The 22444-nt window shown below is 40.3% G+C and overlaps 1 protein-coding gene across 6 annotated transcripts in view; it reads left to right on the plus strand.

Moving 5' to 3' along the window:
* Positions 1-22444, plus strand: part of hells (helicase, lymphoid specific) — a 62421-nt gene that overhangs the window by 3379 nt on the left and 36598 nt on the right. For 5 of the 6 annotated variants that reach the window (XM_073027189.1, XM_073027187.1, XM_073027183.1 and 2 more), the window contains exons 2-9: positions 2591-2747; positions 3755-3877; positions 4630-4674; positions 7799-7838; positions 11332-11396; positions 12310-12348; positions 14797-15027; positions 18986-19168. In XM_073027189.1, the coding sequence (XP_072883290.1) occupies positions 2601-2747; positions 3755-3877; positions 4630-4674; positions 7799-7838; positions 11332-11396; positions 12310-12348; positions 14797-15027; positions 18986-19168 (873 nt within the window). In that variant the 5' untranslated portion in view covers positions 2591-2600. The remainder of the gene's footprint in view (positions 1-2590; positions 2748-3754; positions 3878-4629; positions 4675-7798; positions 7839-11331; positions 11397-12309; positions 12349-14796; positions 15028-18985; positions 19169-22444) is intronic. The other variant, XM_073027186.1, reaches the window with a different exon arrangement.

Genomic DNA, 22444 nt, shown 5'->3' on the forward strand with positions numbered 1-22444 from the left:
AAGGTTATAAGCCCTGCCACTATAACTATTAAGTGTGGATCTGTGGCCAGTGATACTTCACTTTGCTGTTTGCAGTTCGAAAAGCTTTTCTGATTTAACTCAGTTTGCAGGGATAGTCTTTTTTGGATACTTCTTTGCAAACTTGGATTGGCGAATGATCATTTTGTCTATGTTATGATTCATAATTGGGTAGTTTTATCACAAGCAGCAAAAGAACACTGTTCCCCTGTGGATAGATGTTGAAGTGTAGACAATGGGGAGGGGGGGACGGAACAGACTACATCACTAACAAGAGAAAATCTGCAGATGCTGGAAATCCCAAGCAACACACGCAAAATGCTGGAGGGACTCAGCAGGCCAGGCAGCATCTATGAAAAAGAGTACAGTCGACGTTTCAGGCTGAGACCCTTCGGCAGGACTGGAGGGAAAAAAAGCTGAGGAGTAGATTTAAAAAGTGGGGGGGGGGGGAGTGTAGAGAGAAACACAAGGTCATAAGTGAAACCTGAAGGGGTGGGATGAAGTGAAGAGCTGTGAAGTTGTTTGGTGAAAGAGACAGAAGACCGTGGAAGAAAGAAAAGTGGGGGGGGGGGGGAGAACACCAGAGGGAGGCAATGGATAGGCAAGCAGATGAGGTGAGGGGGGGAAAAGGGATGGGAAATAGGCAAGGAGAGGTGAGGTGGGGGGCATTATCGAAAGTTCAAGAACTCACTCTCCATGCCATCAGGTTAGAGGCTACCCAGACAGAATATAAGGTGTGTTGCTCCAACCTAAGTGTGGTCTCATCATGACAGTGGAGGAGGCTATGGATAGACATATCAGTGAGATCCAATGTAGATTGGGAGACCACTTCTTCAAGTACCTACGCTCTGTCTGCCAGAAAAAGCGAGGTCTCCCAGTGGCCACCCATTTTAATTCCACTTCCCATTCCCATTCTGATACATCAGTCCATGGCCACACTCGTGATGAGGCCACACTCAAGTTGGAGGAACAACACCTTACATCCCGCATGGGTAGCCTCCAACCTGATGGTATGAACATTGATTTCTCAAACTTCTGGTAATGACCCCCCCTCTTCCCCATTTCCCTCTCTCACATCTTGCCTACCTATCGCCTCCCTCTGGAGCTCTTCTCCCCCCCCCCCCCCCCCCACTTTTTCTTCCATGGCCTTCTGTTTCTTTTACCAATCAACTTCCCAGTTCTTCACTTCATCCCTCCCTCTTAAAGTTTCACCTGTTGCCTTGTGTTTTAAATGTTGTAATTATACCCATATGGGTTCCTCTGACAGTTAATTCCATCAACTCATCACCGATGTAGCAAATATTGGCCCCCGTCGGTCCCTATTAAATCTTGGATAAATATGGCTAAAAAGAGCATAGCATCGTGTGTGGGAAGTCATGTTTGACAAGTCCTTTTAGAGTTTTTTGAAGAAAATCGAGGTGGATGAGGGTAAATCTATTTTGACTTTTGCAAGACCTTCAATAAGGTTGCACATGATAACCTGTCCTGGAGGGTTAGGTCCCAGCAGGAGAGAGTGGTTGCTGAAAGTTGTTTCTCTTCAAAATAGACCGCAGGGACTAGAGGTGTGCCACTAAGGTCAGTGTTGGGACCTTTGTTATTTGTATAAATTATTTAGATGCAAATAGCCAAGGATTGATCAGCAGATGACATGAAATTAGGATGTGTGCTGATAACAAAGGTAGTTATTTCAGATTCTGGGGGATCTTGATCATTTAAGGAAGTGGGCTGAAGAGCGGCAAATCTAGAGTTTGGGTTTAGAACTACACACAACAAACAGGAAATTGGGACTAGATGGGTGGACGTCAGCATCTGCGTGGACTTACTGGATCAAAGGGCCTGTATCTGTGCTACGTTGCTATATGACTGTATCACAGTCTCATTATCTCACTCTCTTGGCTGAAGGTAAATTAGTTTTTGCAATATTCGGTAATTAGTCTTCAGAAGTCAGTCAGGTGTGATGAATTATGGGAATCGTTGCTGAGCATGATTTGCAATTGAGTGATTACAGTGTGATTCCCTTCTACAAATTAAAATCAAAAGTCAGATGAAATTTGCTGCAACAGAACAGTATAAGACAAAATTACTATAGCTTACAAAAATAATGCAAATAAAAAGAATAATGAAGCATGTTCATGGACTATTCAGAAATCTGATGATGGGGGAGGAGGAGAAGCTGTTGCTGAATTATTGACTTCGGGTCTTCAGGCTCTTCTACTTCCTCTCTGATGGTAGAAATAAGATGAGGGCATGTCTCGGACAGTGAGAGTCCTTAATGATGGATACCACCTTCCTGAGGTATGGCTTCTTGAAAATGTCCTCAATGGTAGGTAGGGTTGCACCTGTGATGGATCTGACTGATTCAGCCCTCTGCAACTTCTGATGCTGTTCATTAGAGCCTCCACACCAGGCTGTGGTGCAATCAGTTAGGATGCTCTCAGTAGTAATCGATAGTAATTTTAAAGTCTTTAGTGGCTTACTGAATCTCCTCAAACTCTTGTTTAGCTGAGTAATTTGGTTTATTTGCAACTATCTAAATAAATGTCCTGCCTTGTGTGACTTGCTATGAAATTAGGAACGGCGAGATGGCGGAGCACATGAACGGCGAGATGGCGGAGCACGTGAACGGCGAGATGGCTGAGGTGAATGAGATCATTACAGCCAGTATGTTGGAAGAAGAAAAGCAGCTGGAAGAGGAAGGTCAGAAGGAAGAGAAGAAACTGATGGAACAGGTAGGAATCTTTAAGTTGCATTGTAATCTATAGTATCAGCGGCTGCACAGCACATGAAAACCTTTAGCAACTTTGGCCATATTCATCAGGCAGGACTCAATGCATGCAGCTCTGAGCAACTGAAAAGTTTCCGGGTGCATAAAATCAAATTGAATGAGAAGGTTGAGTTTTAGAATTTTAAATTGACTTTACCAAGTCTTGATTCAGTTTGTTTTATTTTGTGATGCACAATAGCTGTTCATTGAACACAGCCATCTCTACATCTCACTGTCTTGACTGAATCCAAATGAGTTTTTGAAAATTCAGCACTCTGTCTTCAAAAGTCAGATGTGAGTTATGGAAGTCATTGCTGAACATACTTACAAATGACTGATTACAGTGGGATTCCCTTTCTTGCTTAGGACCACAACCTAAAACAAAAGTGGGATAGCTCACTGTTGGTTTTGCAAAAGTGGTGACAGAAAATAAGATGTGGGTTGAGAGATCTTTTTCTCTTCTATGCTCAAAGGTTTTCCCCCCCCGATAATTTTAAAGTGTGAACATTCATGTAGTATTCTGCTACATCTTTGTAGGTGAGAATGCATACCTCCAAACCAGAAGGTGAAATAAATCAAAATTTTGGAAAAATATTAATTGTTGCAACATATATAACAAAATGTTAGTGTTTATTCAAAAATAAATAATCAATTTGTCACCAAGGGGGGTTATGGTGAAGATTATGAGAGAATTTTGTCCTTTCTACTCTAGCAGATCAATTTTAAAGTGAGCATTTGCCAATACAACATGCTGGCTTTACTGAGAGTAATTGGAACAGGGTAGGAGTGCAGTAAAATCACGAATGGGATTGATCCACACTGAAAGGAAATGACATTTGCGTCTGAAAAGAATTATGTATTCATAATGAATCTTCTGACTCAATTTTTTTTGTTGTATAACTAGAAATGATTGGTATATTGCTGTGTTTTTTTAATGTTCCAAGCTTCCTAATGACATGTTTCTTTGTTAAGGCTAAAATGTTTTGGGAAAAAGACTCGCGTGAAATGCGCTTCAAGAGATTACAACATTTACTGGAGAAGAGTAATATTTACTCCAAGTTCTTGCTGATGAAGATGGAGCAACAACAACAGGAGGTAACAACTCTTGTTTTATTCTCATTGTCTCAAGGAACATCGTCACAAGGGGAAGTGATAGCCAGAGCTGGAAAATGCAGTGATAAATGGGTGGCTTGAAACTCGAATGCCCAGGATCACATTTCCATTGATTCCAAGATCTAGGCAGTCATTTGTGTCTGAATTCAATAGATGGCAAGAGTATGTGCATGATTAAGTGGATAAGTTTATATTTGTGCTGTTGTCTGCATCAAAATTAACATTCCTTCCCTCAGTGCTGCCCATACAGGTGATAAATAATTGAAATATTTTGCTGGTTCGGGGCTCCTAATCTTTGAATCTTTGAGTTTGTTGATTTAAAAGTGTTATTTGTTCTGTCATTAAATCATTGGAACAAAGTCTTTGCTAAATTGGGGGTAGTTGGTTTTATAGGCTTTGAATAGACAGAGGAAATCCAGGACTCCTAAATCAATTTACTGTCCAGTGGCCTTGTTGGAAAATGCATGATAAAACAGAGCCAAGTTGTGCATCTGCCCTAAGGCACATACTTGTGCATGAGAATCACTACTGAAGAGGAATTTCTGTAAAACTGTTTGTGTGTGAGTGTGCACACTCTTTAGAAGTGGATCATTTGTCGTACCCCAAGATGTTACCCCTTCATTGCTGGGTGGCAACTGTTCGTCATTTTATCTGTTTTTAAGCACATGCATATTTAAAAGATGAGATTTTCTTTCATGTGGAAATAATGGAAAAACATTCTTTGTTTCTTATAGGAACAGAAAAGGAAAGAAAAACTTGAAAAAAAACAGAAGCTACTGGTAATAATTCAAGAGAAATGTATATGTAATGCATGGCTGGAGGTTTATTCATTATGGTGTGGAAAAATTGATGCTGGGGCTCTTGCAATTTTGTACTTCTGTGCTATCAAAAACCCACAATATGCACAGTTAGCAGCCTGCATAAAATGTTGAAATATTCATAACCGCAATTGCATTCCATGTTCCAACACCTCTGGGTATGAAATTCCTCCTTGGGTGGAGAGGCATTCTATGTCTAAAATGGGTTTTACAAGAAATATTTCTTATACATACTTTTGAAGTGTTCTCCAGTAGGAACAGGTGGGAATCAGTTTTGCATTTTTTTTTGTAATTCACTCATGGGAGATGAGGGTGTTGCTGGCAAGGACATAATTTAAATCCATCTTGCAGCATTCATGCTACCTTGGATTGCTGCAAATGCAACGATGAAGGTAATTGTGCAGTGTAGTTTTTGCCTTGTGCTATCAATTAATCCTATTGAGTCACATCTAAAAGGTTAAGAGTTAACTATGTTGCAGTGGTTCTCGAGATGCCATTTAGTTGGGCAAGGATTTCCTTCCTTGAGGGCAAATAGTGACTCCTGATTTTTTTATATCAGGTTTTAATCCTTGAGCCAAATCTGACACCTTATCTTGTTCCCTGCAGTGTTTTGAGCATTGTAGTTGAAGCGTGTATCAACATATCCAATATTAAATCTAGGAATTTCAAATTTGAATTTCTTAATTCTTTTTTTAATGTGGATCAGCCCAACTTTATACCTTTTATTCAGTTCATTATTTTTAAGGAACTCAGATCGTGATGTTTTTCAGATTCCATTGTGTCTGTTTTGGTGATGTGGGGAACTCCATCAGGTCTTTATTCAAATTTTTTAATTACTCGTCTGGGTTTTAGACCAGCAAGTTTGAGGTAATGAAGATAAAGTTTTTTTTCCTTTGTTTTCCCAGTACCACACTGAAACAGGCCTTCAGCACGCCATGTCTATTCTGGCACTAAAACCTGTTCTTGTATCTGTTTCATTACCAGGACTGATCAAGATGCTAACGACTGTGTACAGTGGTGCTAGAAAGTTTCTGAACCCTGTAGAATTTTCTCTATTTCTGTATAAAATGTGATCAGATCTTCACACAAGTCCTAAAACTAGATTTAAAAAAAACCTGATTGATTAAATAAATAACACAAAAAAGATTACATTTGTTTATTTATTGAGAAAAATGATCCAATATTACAGGTATTTGTTGGAAAAAGTCTGTGAACCTCTGTGCCTTCTACAAAAGCTATTTGGAGTCAAATGTTCCAGTCAATGAGCTGACATTGGAGGTGTGGGTTGAGGAGGTGCCCTGTCCTATTTTGAAAAAAAGACACCCAAAGTGAGGTTACTGACAGAGCCTGCTCTTCTCAAGACAGGTCTGTTTATGTGTACCATGTCTTGATCAAAACAACTTTCAGAGGACCTTAAAAGAATTGTAGAGGTGCATGAAGCTGGAAAAGGTTACAAAAACATTTCTAAAGACCTGAGTGTTCACCAGTCCTCAGTAAGAGAAATTGTCTACAAATGGATGAAACTCTCCCAAGGACTAAGCATCTTGCAAGGATCACACCAAGAACACATCATTCAATGCTGAAGAGGTGAAAAAGAACCCAAGGGTAATAGCAAAAGACATGCAGGCATCTCTCAAACTTGGCTAAAGTCTCTATTCATGTATCCACCATAAGAAAAATGCTGAATAATAATGGTGTACATGGAAGGACACCACAGAGGAAACCATTGCTCTCCAAAAAAAATATTATTGCACATCTCAAGTCTGCAAAAGACCACTTGGATGTTCTACAACACTTCTAGGACAATGTTCTGTGGATAGATAAGACAAAAGTTGAACTTCTTGGCAGAAATGCATATTGCTATGTTTGGAGGGAAAAGGGCACTGCACACCAACACCAAAACCTCATCCCAACTGTGGCATAGTGGAAGGAGCATCATGGTTTGGGGCTGCTTTGCTGCCTCAGGGCCTAGACAGCTGGCAATTATTGAGGAAACAATGAATTCAGAATCGTCTCAACATCTTACAGGAGAATGTCAGGGTGGCAGTCTGTCACCTGAAGTGTAATAGAAGTTGTTAGACAATGTTCTGAAAGACAAATAAATCACAACAGAATGGTTTAAAAAGAAGAAAATGTGAATTTTCGAATGGCCAAGTTGAAGTCCTGACCTTACTCCTATAGAAATGTTGTGGAAGGACCTGAAGCAAGTAACTCGTGCAAGAAAGCCCACCAACAACACAGAGTTGAAGCAGTTTTGTAAGGAGGAATGGCCCAAAATTCCTCCAAACCGATGTACAGGATTGATCAACAATTACTAGAAATATTTGGTTGTAGTTATTGCTGTACAAGGTGGTCACTCAGTTACTGACAGCAAAGGTTCACATACTTTTTCCAACAAATACATGTAATATTGGATAATTTTTCTCAGTAAATAAATGAACATGTATAATGTTTTTTGTGTTATTTACTTAATTGGGTTCTCTGTCTAGTTTTAGAGCTTATGTGAATATATGATCACATTTTAGGTCTTATTTATGCAGAAGTAGAGAAAATTCTACAGGGTTCAGAAAATCTAGCACCTCTGTATTTCAGTAAAAAAGCATTTATCCCTAGAGTTCTCCTTTAATCTCCTACCTCTTGACTTCAAACAATGCTGTCTTGTTTTTGATACTTCGCTGTGGGAAAATTCTTGACTATCCTATCTGTATTTAAATCTCTCATTAAATGGAACATTGACCACATTCTATATTAAGTGATTTTATGTACTAGAATTGTGAGAAACATTCAGTTGCACCCAAGCTTCAGACATGTAATGGACCATTTCGTTTTTGGTTTTGCAAGGACGTTGTGCTGCCAAGCACTCATATCCAGAAGTTAGGTTCAGAAGATTATTGAACATTGGAGAATAGAATTTTCTGTGGGATAGGGTGAGAAACTGATGTAGTGGTTGGATCCAGATAATTGTGCACAAGATGGTAGCCGACTGTTTTGCATTGGGGCTCTATTGCTGGGAAAAGTTGAAAGCAAATAAAAGATTGAGGATGGTGAAAGTGAAAATTTGACCATTCGTTTTGTATGTTTAAAGGTGCAGGCAAACAACTCATCAACAGAAGAGAGCAAAGTAGGTATGTATGTGCTTTTAAAAACACATTGATCTTGTTGAACAGTTTGTTCCTAGAAAGATGATAGCATCTTTTTTGTTGAAGAGTTCAGCTGATCACATGTTTACCTTATTTATATTTCAAGGACCCACGCATTTGATGTGGCACCCCAGTGTTCCTGCGGATTTTAATGAAATTGGATAAGACTATTGCCATTTTCAGATTTAATTAAAATCTGTTTATATTCATAATGGTATTGGTAGTTTGTGCTAAAGCAAGAGGTGTTTGGATAAATGGATCTAATTATTTTATAGTCTAATTTCTAATAGCATTTGTTTGAATTTGATGACTTCTAGATGTCTGTCTCTGGAATCTCAACTGCGTGAATACTCATTGCTTTGAATTTCTTTGTTCTTCGTCCAACATTAAGTGGAATTGCATGCTTTAGGGTAACATTTTTGCCATGTTTGTGAACATGGCATTCTGTTAGAGATGTGCATTGTTCTTAGTGGCTTCATGCCCTGTATTTTGTGTGACTGTACACGAGCGTGCCACTTACTAAATTTGCTCTGGGAAGAGTTACTTGGACCATTCAGTATTTAGAAGTAACTGGTTAATGCCTGTGCACCCGGGAATAATGGCTATTCCCCCTCTACGCAAACTGCAGATCAAGGCCTCAGCAATATAAAAAACTAAAGGTCCCAGCACATTCAGTAGTGTTACTGGTTCATTAGTAGAGTTTGTAGAGAAGAAAGTGCTTTCCTTGTCCAGCTATTACCACCTACTGTACTTCAACTCTTAAGATTGAGTTATCAAAATAACTTTGCTTTTTGATAACGTTGCTTTTTGATTCTAGTTTACATCCCAATATGACAACTGCAGAATTCAAGACTGATTTTAAATTTGAGGATTTAGAGTTGGAGTTATACAGTGCAACTTGGCCATGCTGACCAAAATGTTTTCTTGACCTTTTCCCATTTGGCTTCATTTGGCCGATATCCTTCAAAACCATTCCTATCCATGAACCGATTCAAATATTTTTTATATATTGTAATTGGCCTTAAAGGTGGTAATCACCAGATTGAAGAAGGGGTACAGGAAGTGGGAGGTTTAGATTCTAGGCACTGGAACTGAATCTGATCTGAGCATAATGTGACTTGTATGTGCCTGGTAGGTTTTGCCTCAACAGATCTAAGGTCAACAGCCTTGTGTGTAGGTTTCTGCGTGCAAGTTTATTTGGGCAAGGCCTAGACTATTTGGCAGGGGTATGAGAAGGTTAACTCATAAATTCAAAAGGAGAAAATTGGAACAAATAAAATTGGAATATTTATACATGTTTTGAGTAGTACTCAAAGGTTTATAAGTAAATGCAAGGGCTTTAGTGAGCAAAGCCAATGAGCTGAAGGTATGGACAGATGTGTGGAAAATATTTTAGCTATTATTGAAACGTGCTTTAAAGTGGGGATGGATTGACATCTGAATGGTCCAGTTACAGGTTTCAGGTGATATGGAGGAGGGAACTTACTTGAAGGTAGATCAATGAGAAGTCAGTAGTTTACGAATTGACAACATACAAGAGTGACTAATGTTTTAGCACAAGATTTGTCTATACTAGTCATAACATGAGATGCAGCATGGAAACAAGCCTGTCAGATTACCGAGTCCACTTGGACCATGGAGCACCAAATTTATAATAATGCTACTATAACCTGATTTGTTCTCCCCACATCTTCTCACTCGCCAACCCTCCTCAGATTTTACCACTCTTCTACGCGTCAGGAGTAATGTAACCCTGCCCGCATATTTTTGGGATGTGGGAGGAAACCCCACAGTCATATGGAGAACATGCTCAAGACAGCACTGGAAATTGGGATTTCATCTTGGTCACTGCAAGGCAGAAGCTCTACTGGTGCTATCTCCTATTTTAATTTGGTTTAGTTTTCAGTAACCACTTTTTCAGTCATTGAGTTCCAAATTGGTAAAACACAGCCTTTTCTTTCTCTCCTGCAGTTACTTCAATTCCTCCCCATTCCCCCTGATTTTTGAACTTTGCCAAGAGGAAAAGTCTCTATTTGCTTTATTCAAGCCCTTCATGATTTTGTACACTTAAATAAATTTCTTCCATTTTTAGTTCCGAAGATAAAAAACAATTTCAACTAAGTCTCCTCAATTTTCCAGTCCTAGCAACATCCTGTTAAATTTTCTATATACCCCTTCATTGCAATCATATACTTGCAGAGACTTGGATTTGCATGGTGTGGTCTAACTAACATTGTATGTCATCTCACTAATTTCCTATTCTATCCCATGGCTTAAATAGGAAAGCATCCAACATGACTTCGTTATTGACTGGTGCTGAGAGCTGAATGACTTGTACATTTATACCGCAAGACCTTTTGTTCTCTCACACTACTTAATATCTTACTGTGTATTTCCTTTCCTTGTTGACCACTCACAAGTGGTCACCTTCCGTTTCTCTGAATTAAATTCCTTTGTCACGTTCCGACCCAACGGTCCAGCGTTTCTGCATCCTTCTACAATCTCCTTGCTTTCAATCATGTAAGTGATCTTTGCTTCATCTGCACATTTCTTTATGCCCTGTATTTTGGTCCAAATTGTTAATATGTACAACAAAAAATGCTAGCTGGGTACTGGGCCCCAATAAATGTTCAAGCAACCATTGTCATTTGCTACCTGCCGTAGAGCCGATCTCTTATTCAGTTTGCCAGTATCCCTTTGATCCTAACTTTAGACCTGTGCTACAAGGGACTTGTAAAATCCCTGCTAAACTTTTAGGCATCACTTTCATCAACCATCCTTGACGGAAACCTCAATAATTTTAGTCATTAGCTGAACTAAAGTTGTTAAAGTTGGAGGCTTTACAACTTTATTTTAAAAAATCCACGATAACTGTCCCTGATCAAGCCGTGTCTTTTCTAAATTAAAGTTTATACTGTCCCTTGAATAAATTCCAATAGTTAATAGTTTGCTCACCACTGAAGTTATGTTAACTGGCCTACAAATATCTACAAACAGATGTAAGCAGTCTTTCAATTTTTTGGCACTAATATGTAACCAGGTAATATTAAAAGGTGGACTGAAAGTCCTGAATATTCACCTAATTCTAGAAGTTAAATTAGAATTTTATCTATTGGGATCCAACAAATGTCTGGTCAAAATGACTGAATTGTTATGTTTTCGGAAAGGAGCACTGGTGATCTTGAAGCTTACAGCACCCTCTGGTGAATCCAAGATGGAAAATCTGAGTGTTTTTTAAATGAACTTGGTCTGAAAAATAATTATTCCTTTTAAAAATCTGAGAAGTTGAATGTGTATCCATTCCCTTGATCCTGGGGCTTACTCTGAATAAACAGATAATTTACGAGGACTCAGTAGTGATTTGGGGGAATCCCTTTTACTTGACCTAATCAAGTTCTAATGTTTTCTATAATGTAGAGGTTGCAATTATTCAAAAATCCTTCTGGTAACTTTTTCTTTCTGATTTTAAAAATTTTAGCACTAAAGAAGAAAAGAGGAAGAGAAGAAGCAACATATAGTATTTCAGATTACATCAGTAAGGAGGTAATGCGCTTGTTCTACTGAAGGCAGCACAGTCTCCTGATCCAGTTGTGTGTCTTATAGGGGATTCTTATGCTCTCGGTTGTGTGTTACTTGAACTGTAGATTTTCTTGCAATTTGCCTTTTGAGAATGCGCCAGTTCAAGTCACTATGACTATAAAACCTGTCACTGTTCTCTCCTGATGGAGGTTTAAAGATTATCTTTATTTGTTGCAAGTACATTGAAACATACAGTGAAATGAGATACTTTTCATCAATGACCAGCACAGTTTGAAAGTGTTGCCACACTTCCTGTGCCAACATATCATGCCTGCAACTCACTAACCCTAACTGTACATCTATGGAATGTAGGAGGAAATCAAAGCACCCAGAGGAAATTCACGCAGTCGCAATGAGATCATATCTATAAAATTAGGGCAATGCAGTTACAAAGTTGTCATTCTTATGCTAGTTCAAACATTAAATGAACCTTTACCTTGGCACCATTTTCCATCCCTTTTTGAAAAGCTTTTATCCTTAAGTTATCTTTCATCAGACAATTGTTAATATTAGTTTTTGTGATACAGCTGAAATGATATGAACTTGGTTAGCCATTCGCCAGTCTTGTTGTGTTTAAAGTTCTTTGCATAGTTGTGTGCAGTCTAGGCCTGTGGTAAAGCTGATCTGCCATGATGTTAGATTGAAATTGAATTGCAGGGCAGTTATCAGTGACATCTGAGTCAAGTGAATTTTCCTTTTAAATCTTGCTGGGCTCTAAAAGATTCCTCTAACACAAAAGCTGTAGAGAGTAAAGGATTGCATGCACATTGTGTGTTCCATTCATTATGTCTGTTCACAAAGTCTATCCTTAAAGAAAAATTAACTGATTATTTATCACAATTTGACCATTAAAAATTTAAAATTTTCTTATTTACAGGACATTTTGTCAAGAGTGAAAAAGGCTAAAACAGATGAAGTAAGTCAATAAAACAATTTCTGTGTGGCATTGTAAACCAAGAAGTTCCAGTAAAAATGCTAACAGGGAGAATGTCTCTTTTGGCTGAGGTATCTAGAACTAGCGGTCAGTCTCGGGCTAACAGGATTGAGAAGAGGAGATGGTTCAACTCTGGTAAATCACAATGCAAAGGTTTTGGGGTTACCCTTAAATGGCATTAACTGTGAGGGTTCCTTGGTCTCATGGAAATTTTTAAGCTTGAAAGTTAAATTTTTTTGAACAATGAAGATGGAAGTTAGTGGAGAGATCGTGGAGGCAGATCTTGGTAGTACCTCAGACGAAGTTAGGAATCAAGGTAGTGTATGGTACAACAACATTGAAAAGGGTGAATACAGGACTGGAGGTGTTGTATCTGAATGTGCAGTATACGGAATAAGGAAGATGAACTTGCAGCACAATTGTAGGTCAGCAGGTATGATATCGTAGGCACCACTGAATCATGGCTAAAGGAAGATTATAGCTGGGAGCTTAATGTCCAAAGGTACACATTGTATTGAAAGGATAGGCAGGAAGGAAGAGGGGTGGCTTTGCTCTGTTGGTTAAAAAATGAAATGGAAGGTGAACTGAATACTTGGAGGCACATGTTAAAATAAGCCATAGTCAGCATGGTGTCCTTGTGGGAAAATCTTGACTGAAATATCTCTTTTGAAGAAATAAGAAGTAGGATAGATAAAGGAGAATTGGTTGATGTTGTGTACTTGACACATGAGGCTGCTTAACAAACTATGAGCCCATGGTATTACAGGAAAGATTCGAGCATGGATAAAGGAGTGGCTGATTGGCAGGAGGCAAAGAGTGGGAATTAAGGGAGCCTTTTCTGGCTGACTGCCGGTGACTAGTGGTGTTCCACAGGGTTTGTTTGGGACCAATTTTTTTTAATATAATTTTTTTTTTGAAACATTGTATGTCAATGATTTGGATGATGGAATTGATGTTTTTGTTGCAAAGTTAGCAGCCCAATATGAAGATAGGTGGAGGGCAGGTAGTTTTGAGGAAGTAGAGAGGCTACAAAAGGACTTGGGCCGATTAGGAGAATGGGCAAAGAAATGGCAGATGAAATACATGGTCATGCACTTTGGTAGAAGACATGAAAGGGTTAACTATTTTCTAATTGCAGAGAAAATACAAAAAAAAACAGATGCAAAGGAACTTGGGAGTCCTTGTGCAGGAATCCCTAACATTTAATTTGCATGTTGAGTCTGTGGTGAGGAAGGCAAATGCAATGTCAGCATTTAGTTCAAGAGGACTAGAATATAAAAGCAGGAATGTAATGTTGAAACTTTATAAAGCAGTGATGAGGTCTCACTTGGAGTATTGTGAGCAGGTCTGGGCCCCTTAGAAAGAATGTGTTGAAATTGGAGAGGGTTCAAAGAAGATTTACAAAAATGATTCCAGGATTGAATGGGTTGTCATATGAAGAGTGTTTGATCTGGGCCTGTATTCACTGGAGTTCCAAAGAGTGAGGAGTGACCTCATTGAAACCTATTGAATGGTGAAAGGCCTTGCTCAAGTGGATGTGGAGAGGCTGTTTCCCATAGTGAGAGAGTCTTAAGACCAGAGGACACAGCCTCAGAATAGAGGGGCGTCCTTTTAGAGCAGAGATGAGGAGGAATTTCTTTAGCCAGAGCAGTGAATCTTGGCATACTTTGCCACTGGCAGCTGGGGAAGCCATCTTTCTGTATATTTAAGGCAGAGGTTATAGATTCTTGATTGGTCAGGGCACGAAGGGATATGAGGAGAAGGCAGGAGATTGGGGCTGAGAGGAAAATTGGATCAGCTATGACGAAATGGCAGAGCAGATGCAATGGGCCAAGTGGCCTAAATCCACTTCTATATCTTATGGTCGTACAGAATTCTGGTAGGAAGTGTTGTCCCTTATGGCGCAATTAAATGGCTCATCATTGTTTATGAGTTCAGTAACAGAGGACAACCAGAGTTGCTACAACATTCTTCTGCACAAGGTATTTGAAAGGAGGAAATGCAGCGGTATTATGGTTATATACTGATGGTAAGCTTCTAACTTACAATTCCTCTGCATGGCCTATGCACAACCCCGCTGCAGAAGCTTACTTTTGTGCATTTCTTGTGGATTTTTGTTGCAGGTAAATGAATTGATTTTACTATAGCACAGCAGTTCACTGCTGAAATTGCCTAGAGGCGCAGCTGATCAGAAGTGTACGTACTGTGCACTTTATGTTTTGGTGATTGAAAGCTGTAACATTTTGCAGCAACTATATTGTCAAGTTAGTATGATGTGAAGTGTAATTTTGTTCCAGATTTGCAGTTGTTGAACAAAATATGTCAGAGGACACATTTTGCTGATTAGGCTACGATAACCCATGTGTTGGGTTTAATGTCTGGACCAAGGAATGAATTCTGTAAATTTTTTTTTAAAACCTTCACTCACAGAATCTTGAAACCACGACTCAGAAAAAACTTGAGGTTGAGGATACAGAGAAGAACCAGGATTCAAATACTGCAATTAAGGATAGGTTGACCCAGACAGTTCGCCACAACTCTCAGCATCTGTGGGATCCTGTGAGGTTGGTGGATGGCCAGCCGGTTCCGTTTCAACAGCCTAAACTCTTCACAAATGGAGTGATGAGGTGGTACCAAGTAGAGGGAATGGAGTGGCTAAGGGTGAGTAATCTGGTATTTTTTTGGGGGTGGGGCGAGGTTATTCAAAACCAAATCTAGATCACTCAGTTATTGATCTGTGGCACTGTGGGCTCTATCGGAACTGCACGTGCAGGAGTTGGAAATGTTAATTATTTTAATTTATTTTATGATTTTATACCTTTAGGAAATAAATGTTTATGTAACTGCATGAAAAGCAAGAGGATAGTTGAGAAAAGGCTTGGGTCAAGTTTAAGTTTAATTGTCATTCAGCAATTCAACATTACCCATAAATACAGCCAAACGAAACAGCATTCTTCCGGGACCAGGCTCACACAGCACGTAGCATATATAATTATAATAGCAGTAAATGTGCAGTCACAAAAATGATATATATAGCCCAGGTCCCCTTGTGTCATGGCCTATAGATTGATGCTGCAGCAGTCCTCATCACATGCTTGTGCAGCTGTAGACGAATGCAATCCAATTCATCTTCCACTGAACTAACAGAGTAGGGCAGCACCAGGTGGGGCCAACCCCCAACCAAGCATGGATTCCAGCTGTTCCTCACTGGTCCCAGTATTTACTTCCCTGAATGGCTGCAAAAGGCGACCCCGTGGCATGAGGGCCTGGTCTGTGCAACAAGTGAAACCATGCAGCTTCTGTCGCCATCAGTCTTGCCAGCGAACTGGACTTGGAGTATTCTACACTCCCAATGTTCAGCAAGGTCATAAGGAAAACATTCAAGACAATCATTTGCACCTTTTGTATGACTGCACACTGTCTCTGGTGCCTTTCTCCTTTGGGTAGCTGTAGCCGTCGACAACATGGTTCGCAACAATTCCAGCTCCACTACAACTGAGCAAGTTGCAAGATGTTCTCAATATCCAGTGCAGAAGATGCAAATGGCAAACAGTTACACCTTCGTTTGGACCTGGAGAGGCATATGCGACCATACTTGTTGCCATCTTACTAGAAGATTTTGATGGGAAGCAGAAGTAATTTGTGAGTGGAGATGGATGATGTAGATACTGTATATAGTTATTCCTGTTTCTGTTAATGACAAACCAGCTTCTACAGAAATAAGTGTGGTAAACCTTTGCTGCACTTCCACTATCATGAGTAGCTTCTAGCATTGGATAAGGAAATCAAGCCTGCAGGCATTTCTCCAAACATGTTTGATCCAGGCCCATCTGAAAATTGAGCAAGACATTTCAGCTCCTGTTCTGAAATTTTCTTCAGTAACAGTAACAAATTGTGCTTTTTTGAGTTATTCACTGAAATCTCCCTGTCTAATTGGAATAAGTAGTATACAAAAAAGCCTTCTTACTTCTCAACATCAAGAGCTTTCACTTAACATCAGTTTTGATTTTGTTATTTTTTTTAAACAGCATCATTCCACCTTGGATTCCGTGTGATTCTTTCAGGTTCATCAAACAATATAGCATCAATACAGGCCCTTTTGTCCTAACAATTCCATGCCGTCCCCAGTGCCCACTCAGCTAGTCCCAATTTTAAGAGATTGGCTTCGTTTGTCACAAACATCGAAACATATGAAATGGGTTGCTTGCACAGATATGTGCACGGAGCAGCTTGCAAGTGTCGCCATGCTTTCGGCGCTAACATGGCATCCCCACAACTCACTCACCTTAATGCAAACAGGAAGAAATCTACAGATGCTGGAAATTCAAGCAACACACACAAAATGCTGGTGGAACGCAGCAGGCCAGGCAGCATCTATGGATAAGAGTAAACAGTCTTTGTGTGTGTGTGTGTTGCTTTGGATTTCTGTCACTTGCAGATTTTCTTGCATTTATGGTCTGAACCCCAATCTGACTGCGGGTGAGCTGTAAAGCATTCAGCCAATTGCTCTGCTACTGTGCTGTCCTTGAGTTCAGCCCGAATTCCTCCATGCCCCTCCCCTTCACATACCTAACCAATGTTACTTTTGAACCAGTGTCAACCACTTCTCTGGGAGCTCATTCCACCTACTCTGCATGAAGAACTTGTTCCTCAGTTCTCCCTTCTTGCCTTAAATCTGTGCCTGCTAGTTCTGGACTCCCCTACTCCAAGGAAATAACTTTCCATTCACGTTACAGTTGTCCCCCGCTTTACACCACCTCGCTTTTACAAAGGACCTACATTAGTAACCTGTATTTGCATTACAAAGAGGATTTTCACTTTTATGAAAAATTTTCCCATATAAATTAATAGTTCTTTATGCCATTTTGGCTTAAGAAAGGTTTCATAGGAATGCTCTACCTTTGTAAAGGGAGGGGGGGGGGACACCTGTGTTTCTGCCTCTCATAATTTTAAGCATTTCTAAAAGGTCACTCCTTTTATTCCTACATTTTAAGGAATAAAGACCTCGTCTGGCCAAACTCTCCCTATAACTAAGGCCACCTAGACCTGGCAACATCCTCGTAAATGTTTTCTACACTTTCCAGTTCAACTGTATCTTTCCTGTAACAGGGTGACCAAAACTGCACAATACTTTTACTGTTGTTTCACCAACAACTTGCAAAACTGCAACATATAATGCCCTTACTCCTATACTTGATGCCATGAGCAATGAAGGCTGGTATGCTAAATTCCTTTTACTCCACCCTGTCTCTCTGAGGTGCCTCTCTCAATGAAATGAGCACTTGTAGTCCTAAGTCCTGCTGTTCCATTACTCCCCCTGGCACCTGCCCTATCGTTCTGTGCTGGTATGAATTTCTAACCTCACACTTACCAAAATCCATTTGCTTCTTAGCCCACTTCCCTGATTGATGAAGATTATAAAAAATAGCCTTCTTTACTATCAAAAATGCCCCTTAGTTTTGTGTGATCTGCAAACTTGCTGATCAAGCTTTGTGCATTCATGTCAAAATTGTTTATTTAAATAATAATTTTGTTATCCAAGTCATTAATAAAAATCACAGAGCAGAGTTCCCAGGGCAAATGCCCCCTCCCCCCCACCTTTTCAAATGAGCCTACCATGGGGAACCTTGTCGAATGCTTTACTAAAATCCATGTACAATATATCACCATTCTGCCTTCATGGATGTGTTTTGTCACTTCCTCAAAGAATTTAATAAGACTTGTGAGGTATGACCTGCCCCTCACAAAGCCATGTTGACTACCTCTATTCTGAATATGCTTCTCCAAATGCTCCTAAATTCTGTTTAATAATCCTCTCCAATAGTTTTCCCACCACTGACGTAAGACTTACTGGTCTATAATTTCTAGGGTTATTCGTGCTACATTTTTTGAACAAGAAAATAACATTTGCTGCCCTTCAATCCTCTGGCACTATTCCTGTGGCCAGTGAGGGTACAAAGGTCATCACCAAAGTCATAGCAATCTGCCCTCGCTGAGGTGTTGTAACATCAACTAGATAGTCAGCCAAATTCCATTCAAAAATGACATGAGAGTCAGGAAATAACCTCCGAGCTCCTTGAGTTTATTGCCGACTCAATGGCATGACATAGTGAATAAGGAGTGGAAAGGGAATTGGGAAAACAACAGGATAGCTTTGGATAGAAACTTTCACTCCCAACATAAACCTAGCCTACTGCCAGCCAATGTGCTTCTATACTTGCTAATTCCTGGCTGCACAGGAAATGACCTAACACAGATCTGAAATTGCTCATTAAAGTAAAAGCTGAGTGTGCTTAATCACAAAAAACAAATGAATTGCCCAGATGGCAGAACAATAGGACTCAGGAGTCATTTACTGTCATACATGCCAATTATTAAATGTATTGTTGAGACTTAATATAGAATTGAAAACCTGGATGGTACGGTTTCCCATTGCAACTTTGGCTGTCACTGACTGACTGCAAATAGCTGCTGAGCCTGTTTTTATTTAGTTTGTCCAGTTAATATCAACTGAGGTTCACAATGGATTTTAAAGATTAAGAAATGATTTGATTAAAGATGGATTTGACTTGTGTGAGCATCTTAGGCTGTTCCTAATGCTAATGTATTTTTCTCTCAGATGCTGTGGGAAAATGGTATTAATGGAATTCTAGCGGATGAGATGGGCCTGGGAAAGACTGTCCAGTGCATTGCCATGATAGCTATGATGGTGGAGCGAGGGGTCCCAGGACCTTTCTTTGTCTGTGGTCCTTTGTCTACTCTCCCAAATTGGGTATCTGAGTTCAAGAGATTTACTCCAGAGGTGAGACTAGTTTGGTGGTTGATCCTGATTCTAGCACCCATTTATGTTGGCAAGTGTATTTTGTTGTGGTTTCTCATGCCCCACAAACGACCAGGAGATGCAAAAGATTCTTCAAGAAGGGTTAAACTTTAATTTGCAAATCAAAGCTGAGACATTCATTGAGCTAGTCGCTGATTGCCCACCGACCCTTGTACATAGCATTTGTTAAAATAGCAATCTCCTGGTTTAGTTGCATTATCACAAGTACATCCACCACTATTGTTTCTACCCATTGACTTAATCATGTTCTAATGTTCTAATCTACATCTCTTAGCTACCTCATTAACACCCCATTATCTTCTATATTCTTAAGATTTCATTCTACTAAATTGGATACATGCATAGCAAATAGCAAACTCAAAGCTAACTACATAATCTACATCTCTTAGCTAGCCTCTCAACACACCATTATCTTCTACATTCTTAAGATTTCATTCTCCTACTAAATTGGATACATGCGTAGCAAATAGCAAGCTCAAAGCTGACTACATAGTTTTGGTTACACAGCAAACAATGCAACTTTTATACTCCAATATATCCCCCCTTTGAGACCCATAGGGTCTCTCACACAGAGAAAGAAGACTAAGAGTCCGCGCACAAAAGCCCCAATAAACTCAAGCACTTATTCCCAAATCTCAGGTTAAACTATAATTTTCTGCGCCAAGACCTCAAAAGTATTCTCTCCCTGTTACCCTGGGCCGCTGAGCCAAAAACCTGTCCCTTTGTACCTGAGACAGGGAAAAAAACTCAGAAGCCCTTACAATCTACTCCCACACTGTCGTTTTGCTCTTGTTCATCCTGCAGGTGGTGTAGGCTGTAACGATACATTTTCGGTGTTTCTTTCTCCACTAAGCTTGCTTCAGTAATTGCCACGAGCATCGGAAATTGTTTGCATGCAGCACGCACTACAAGAGACTTGAGACAAGGAAGAAAACAGACTGTCAGTTATTGCCATTTTAGTCAGCCATGTTCCCCATCCTCCGAGTCTACTTTCTAACCAGTCAAATAACTGATGTCTGAACCCTGCATTCTGTGCGCATACCTCGCACTGTGACAAGACAAGTCCACTGAAGCCTGTAAATAAGGTGACCAAAAACCATCCTCCTTTATCACATCCCCCCCCCCCGCACAATGGTCAATCCCATGCGTTTCTGAAATCAGAATCGTCAGTAGAGGGGTGGGTGCTACCAACAAACCGTCTTCCGTGCTCCACAAGCCTTCCGGGTTCTGCTTGGCCCCCCTTCGTCTCCACATTGTCTGTTCTGCCAAAGTTGCCTTACCTTGTATTTCAATTAGGTCCTCTACCACAGGTTCTGGAGCTAGGCTTACCTGGGGGGCAATGACAGCTGATGTAGATCCAGATGCTTTTCTGGCTGCCTCGTCCGCAGCTTGATTTCCCTTTGTTATTACATCATTTCCCTTTTTATGTGCCAGGCATTTTACTATAGCCAATGCTTTAGGTTTCATAATGGCTTTTGTTAAGTCTAGAATTTGCTGACAATGTTGTATGGGATCTCCACTGCTTTTTTTAAAAACCTCTCTGTTTCCACACTGCCCCGAACAAATGGCATACTCCATGAGCATATGCCGAATCAGTATAGATGTCTACTTTCTCACCTTCCATCATTTCACACGCAGCTGTCAGGGCTTTGATTTCAGCTAGTTGGGTGGAACACAGTTGGGGACAGGACTCCATCCTAATAATCTTATAGCTCGACTGATCCTACTGCACTACTGAGAACCCTGCATGATTTCCATCATAATCCCTATAACAAGAGCCATCTACAAACAAAACCTTTTTATCTGCATCCTCTAGTGGTTCTGACCGTAAATCTGCTCTCAATTTGTCGTCTTCCCTACACAATCATGGGGTTCTCCTTCATAGCCCAAAGGGACAAAATGGGCTATATTACTGGTAGTGCATCTCTGTATAGTTATGTCAGGAAATGTCAATAGCATCTGATACGCTGCTATCCTGGCTGGCGTCAGCACAAATTTCCCTCTTTCCAGCAATTCTGCTACTTTGTGGTGTGTGTACAGAGTCACAGGATAGCCCAGGGTTACAGATGATGCTTTTTCATATGCATAGTACAGCGCCGCCAATCCCTGATAACAGGGTGGATACCCCTGAGCCACCTCATCTAGTCTCGTACTATAGTATGCTATCGGCTGCTTTGCTTTTCCTGTGCCTGTCTCTTGTGTTAGAACCGCTGTGACATAACCCTCCTGTCAGTTGGATACATACAAATGAAAAACCTCGTAGTCAGGCAAAGCTAATGCTGGTGCTGACTGCAATTCCTGCTTAATAGTATTGAAAGCTATCTCTGCCTCTCCATTCCACTGTAAGCCGTTCTTCAAATTTGTATGTCTTGTTTCTTTCATTATCTTTCTCAAAGGTGCCACAATCTCAGCATATTCTCCTATCCAATCTGAGCTGTACCCTGCCATTCCCAAAAACGTAATCATCTGCCCGACAGTCTGGGGTTTTGGGGCCTTAGTTATTGCCTCAATCTGATCTGGTGCTATCGCCTTCACTCCCTTGAATATTACCCTGCCTAAGTATTCCACTTGCTGCGTGCAAAATTGCAGTTTCTTTTTGGATGCTTTATGTCCTCCGTGCGCCAGCTTCCCTAATAGAGTTATAGTGTCCTGCTCACACTGTTCCTTACTGTGGGAACAAATCAACAGGTCATCCACATACTGTAACAATGTACTTTCCAATGGTATGTCCTCTCGGTCTGCCTTCAACACCTGATTAAAAACGTGGTGAATGTTTAAACCCTTGCGGCATTCTGGTATAGGTTATACTGAGCACCTCTAAGTAAATGCAAACGGATACTGACACTGGTCAGCCAGGGGAATGCTGAAGAAAGCCGAACACAAATCAATCACTGAAAAGTAACTTGCTTCTGGTGGAACATTAGTCAAAAGCGTGTGTGGTTTGGGGACTACCGCTGGCCAGTCCTCTACCACATCATTTACCGCTTGCAAATCATGCACCAATCTCCACTTAGATTTATCTGCTTTTAAGACCAGCAGCAACGGGGTATTGCATGGACTGTTTGTTCTTTTAAGCACTCCTATTTCAAGCAACCCCTGCACTGTTGATGCTATTCCCTCTTCTGCTTCTGGTCTTAGAGGGTATTGTGGTCTCCTGGGTGGAATTGCTCCTTTTTTCAGCCTTATTTCCACAGGACTAGCTGTTTTTATTTTCCCTATGTCTGTGTCATGCTGTGA

Source organism: Hemitrygon akajei, chromosome 23, assembly GCF_048418815.1.
Source record: "Hemitrygon akajei chromosome 23, sHemAka1.3, whole genome shotgun sequence".
Lineage (NCBI taxonomy): Eukaryota > Metazoa > Chordata > Chondrichthyes > Myliobatiformes > Dasyatidae > Hemitrygon > Hemitrygon akajei.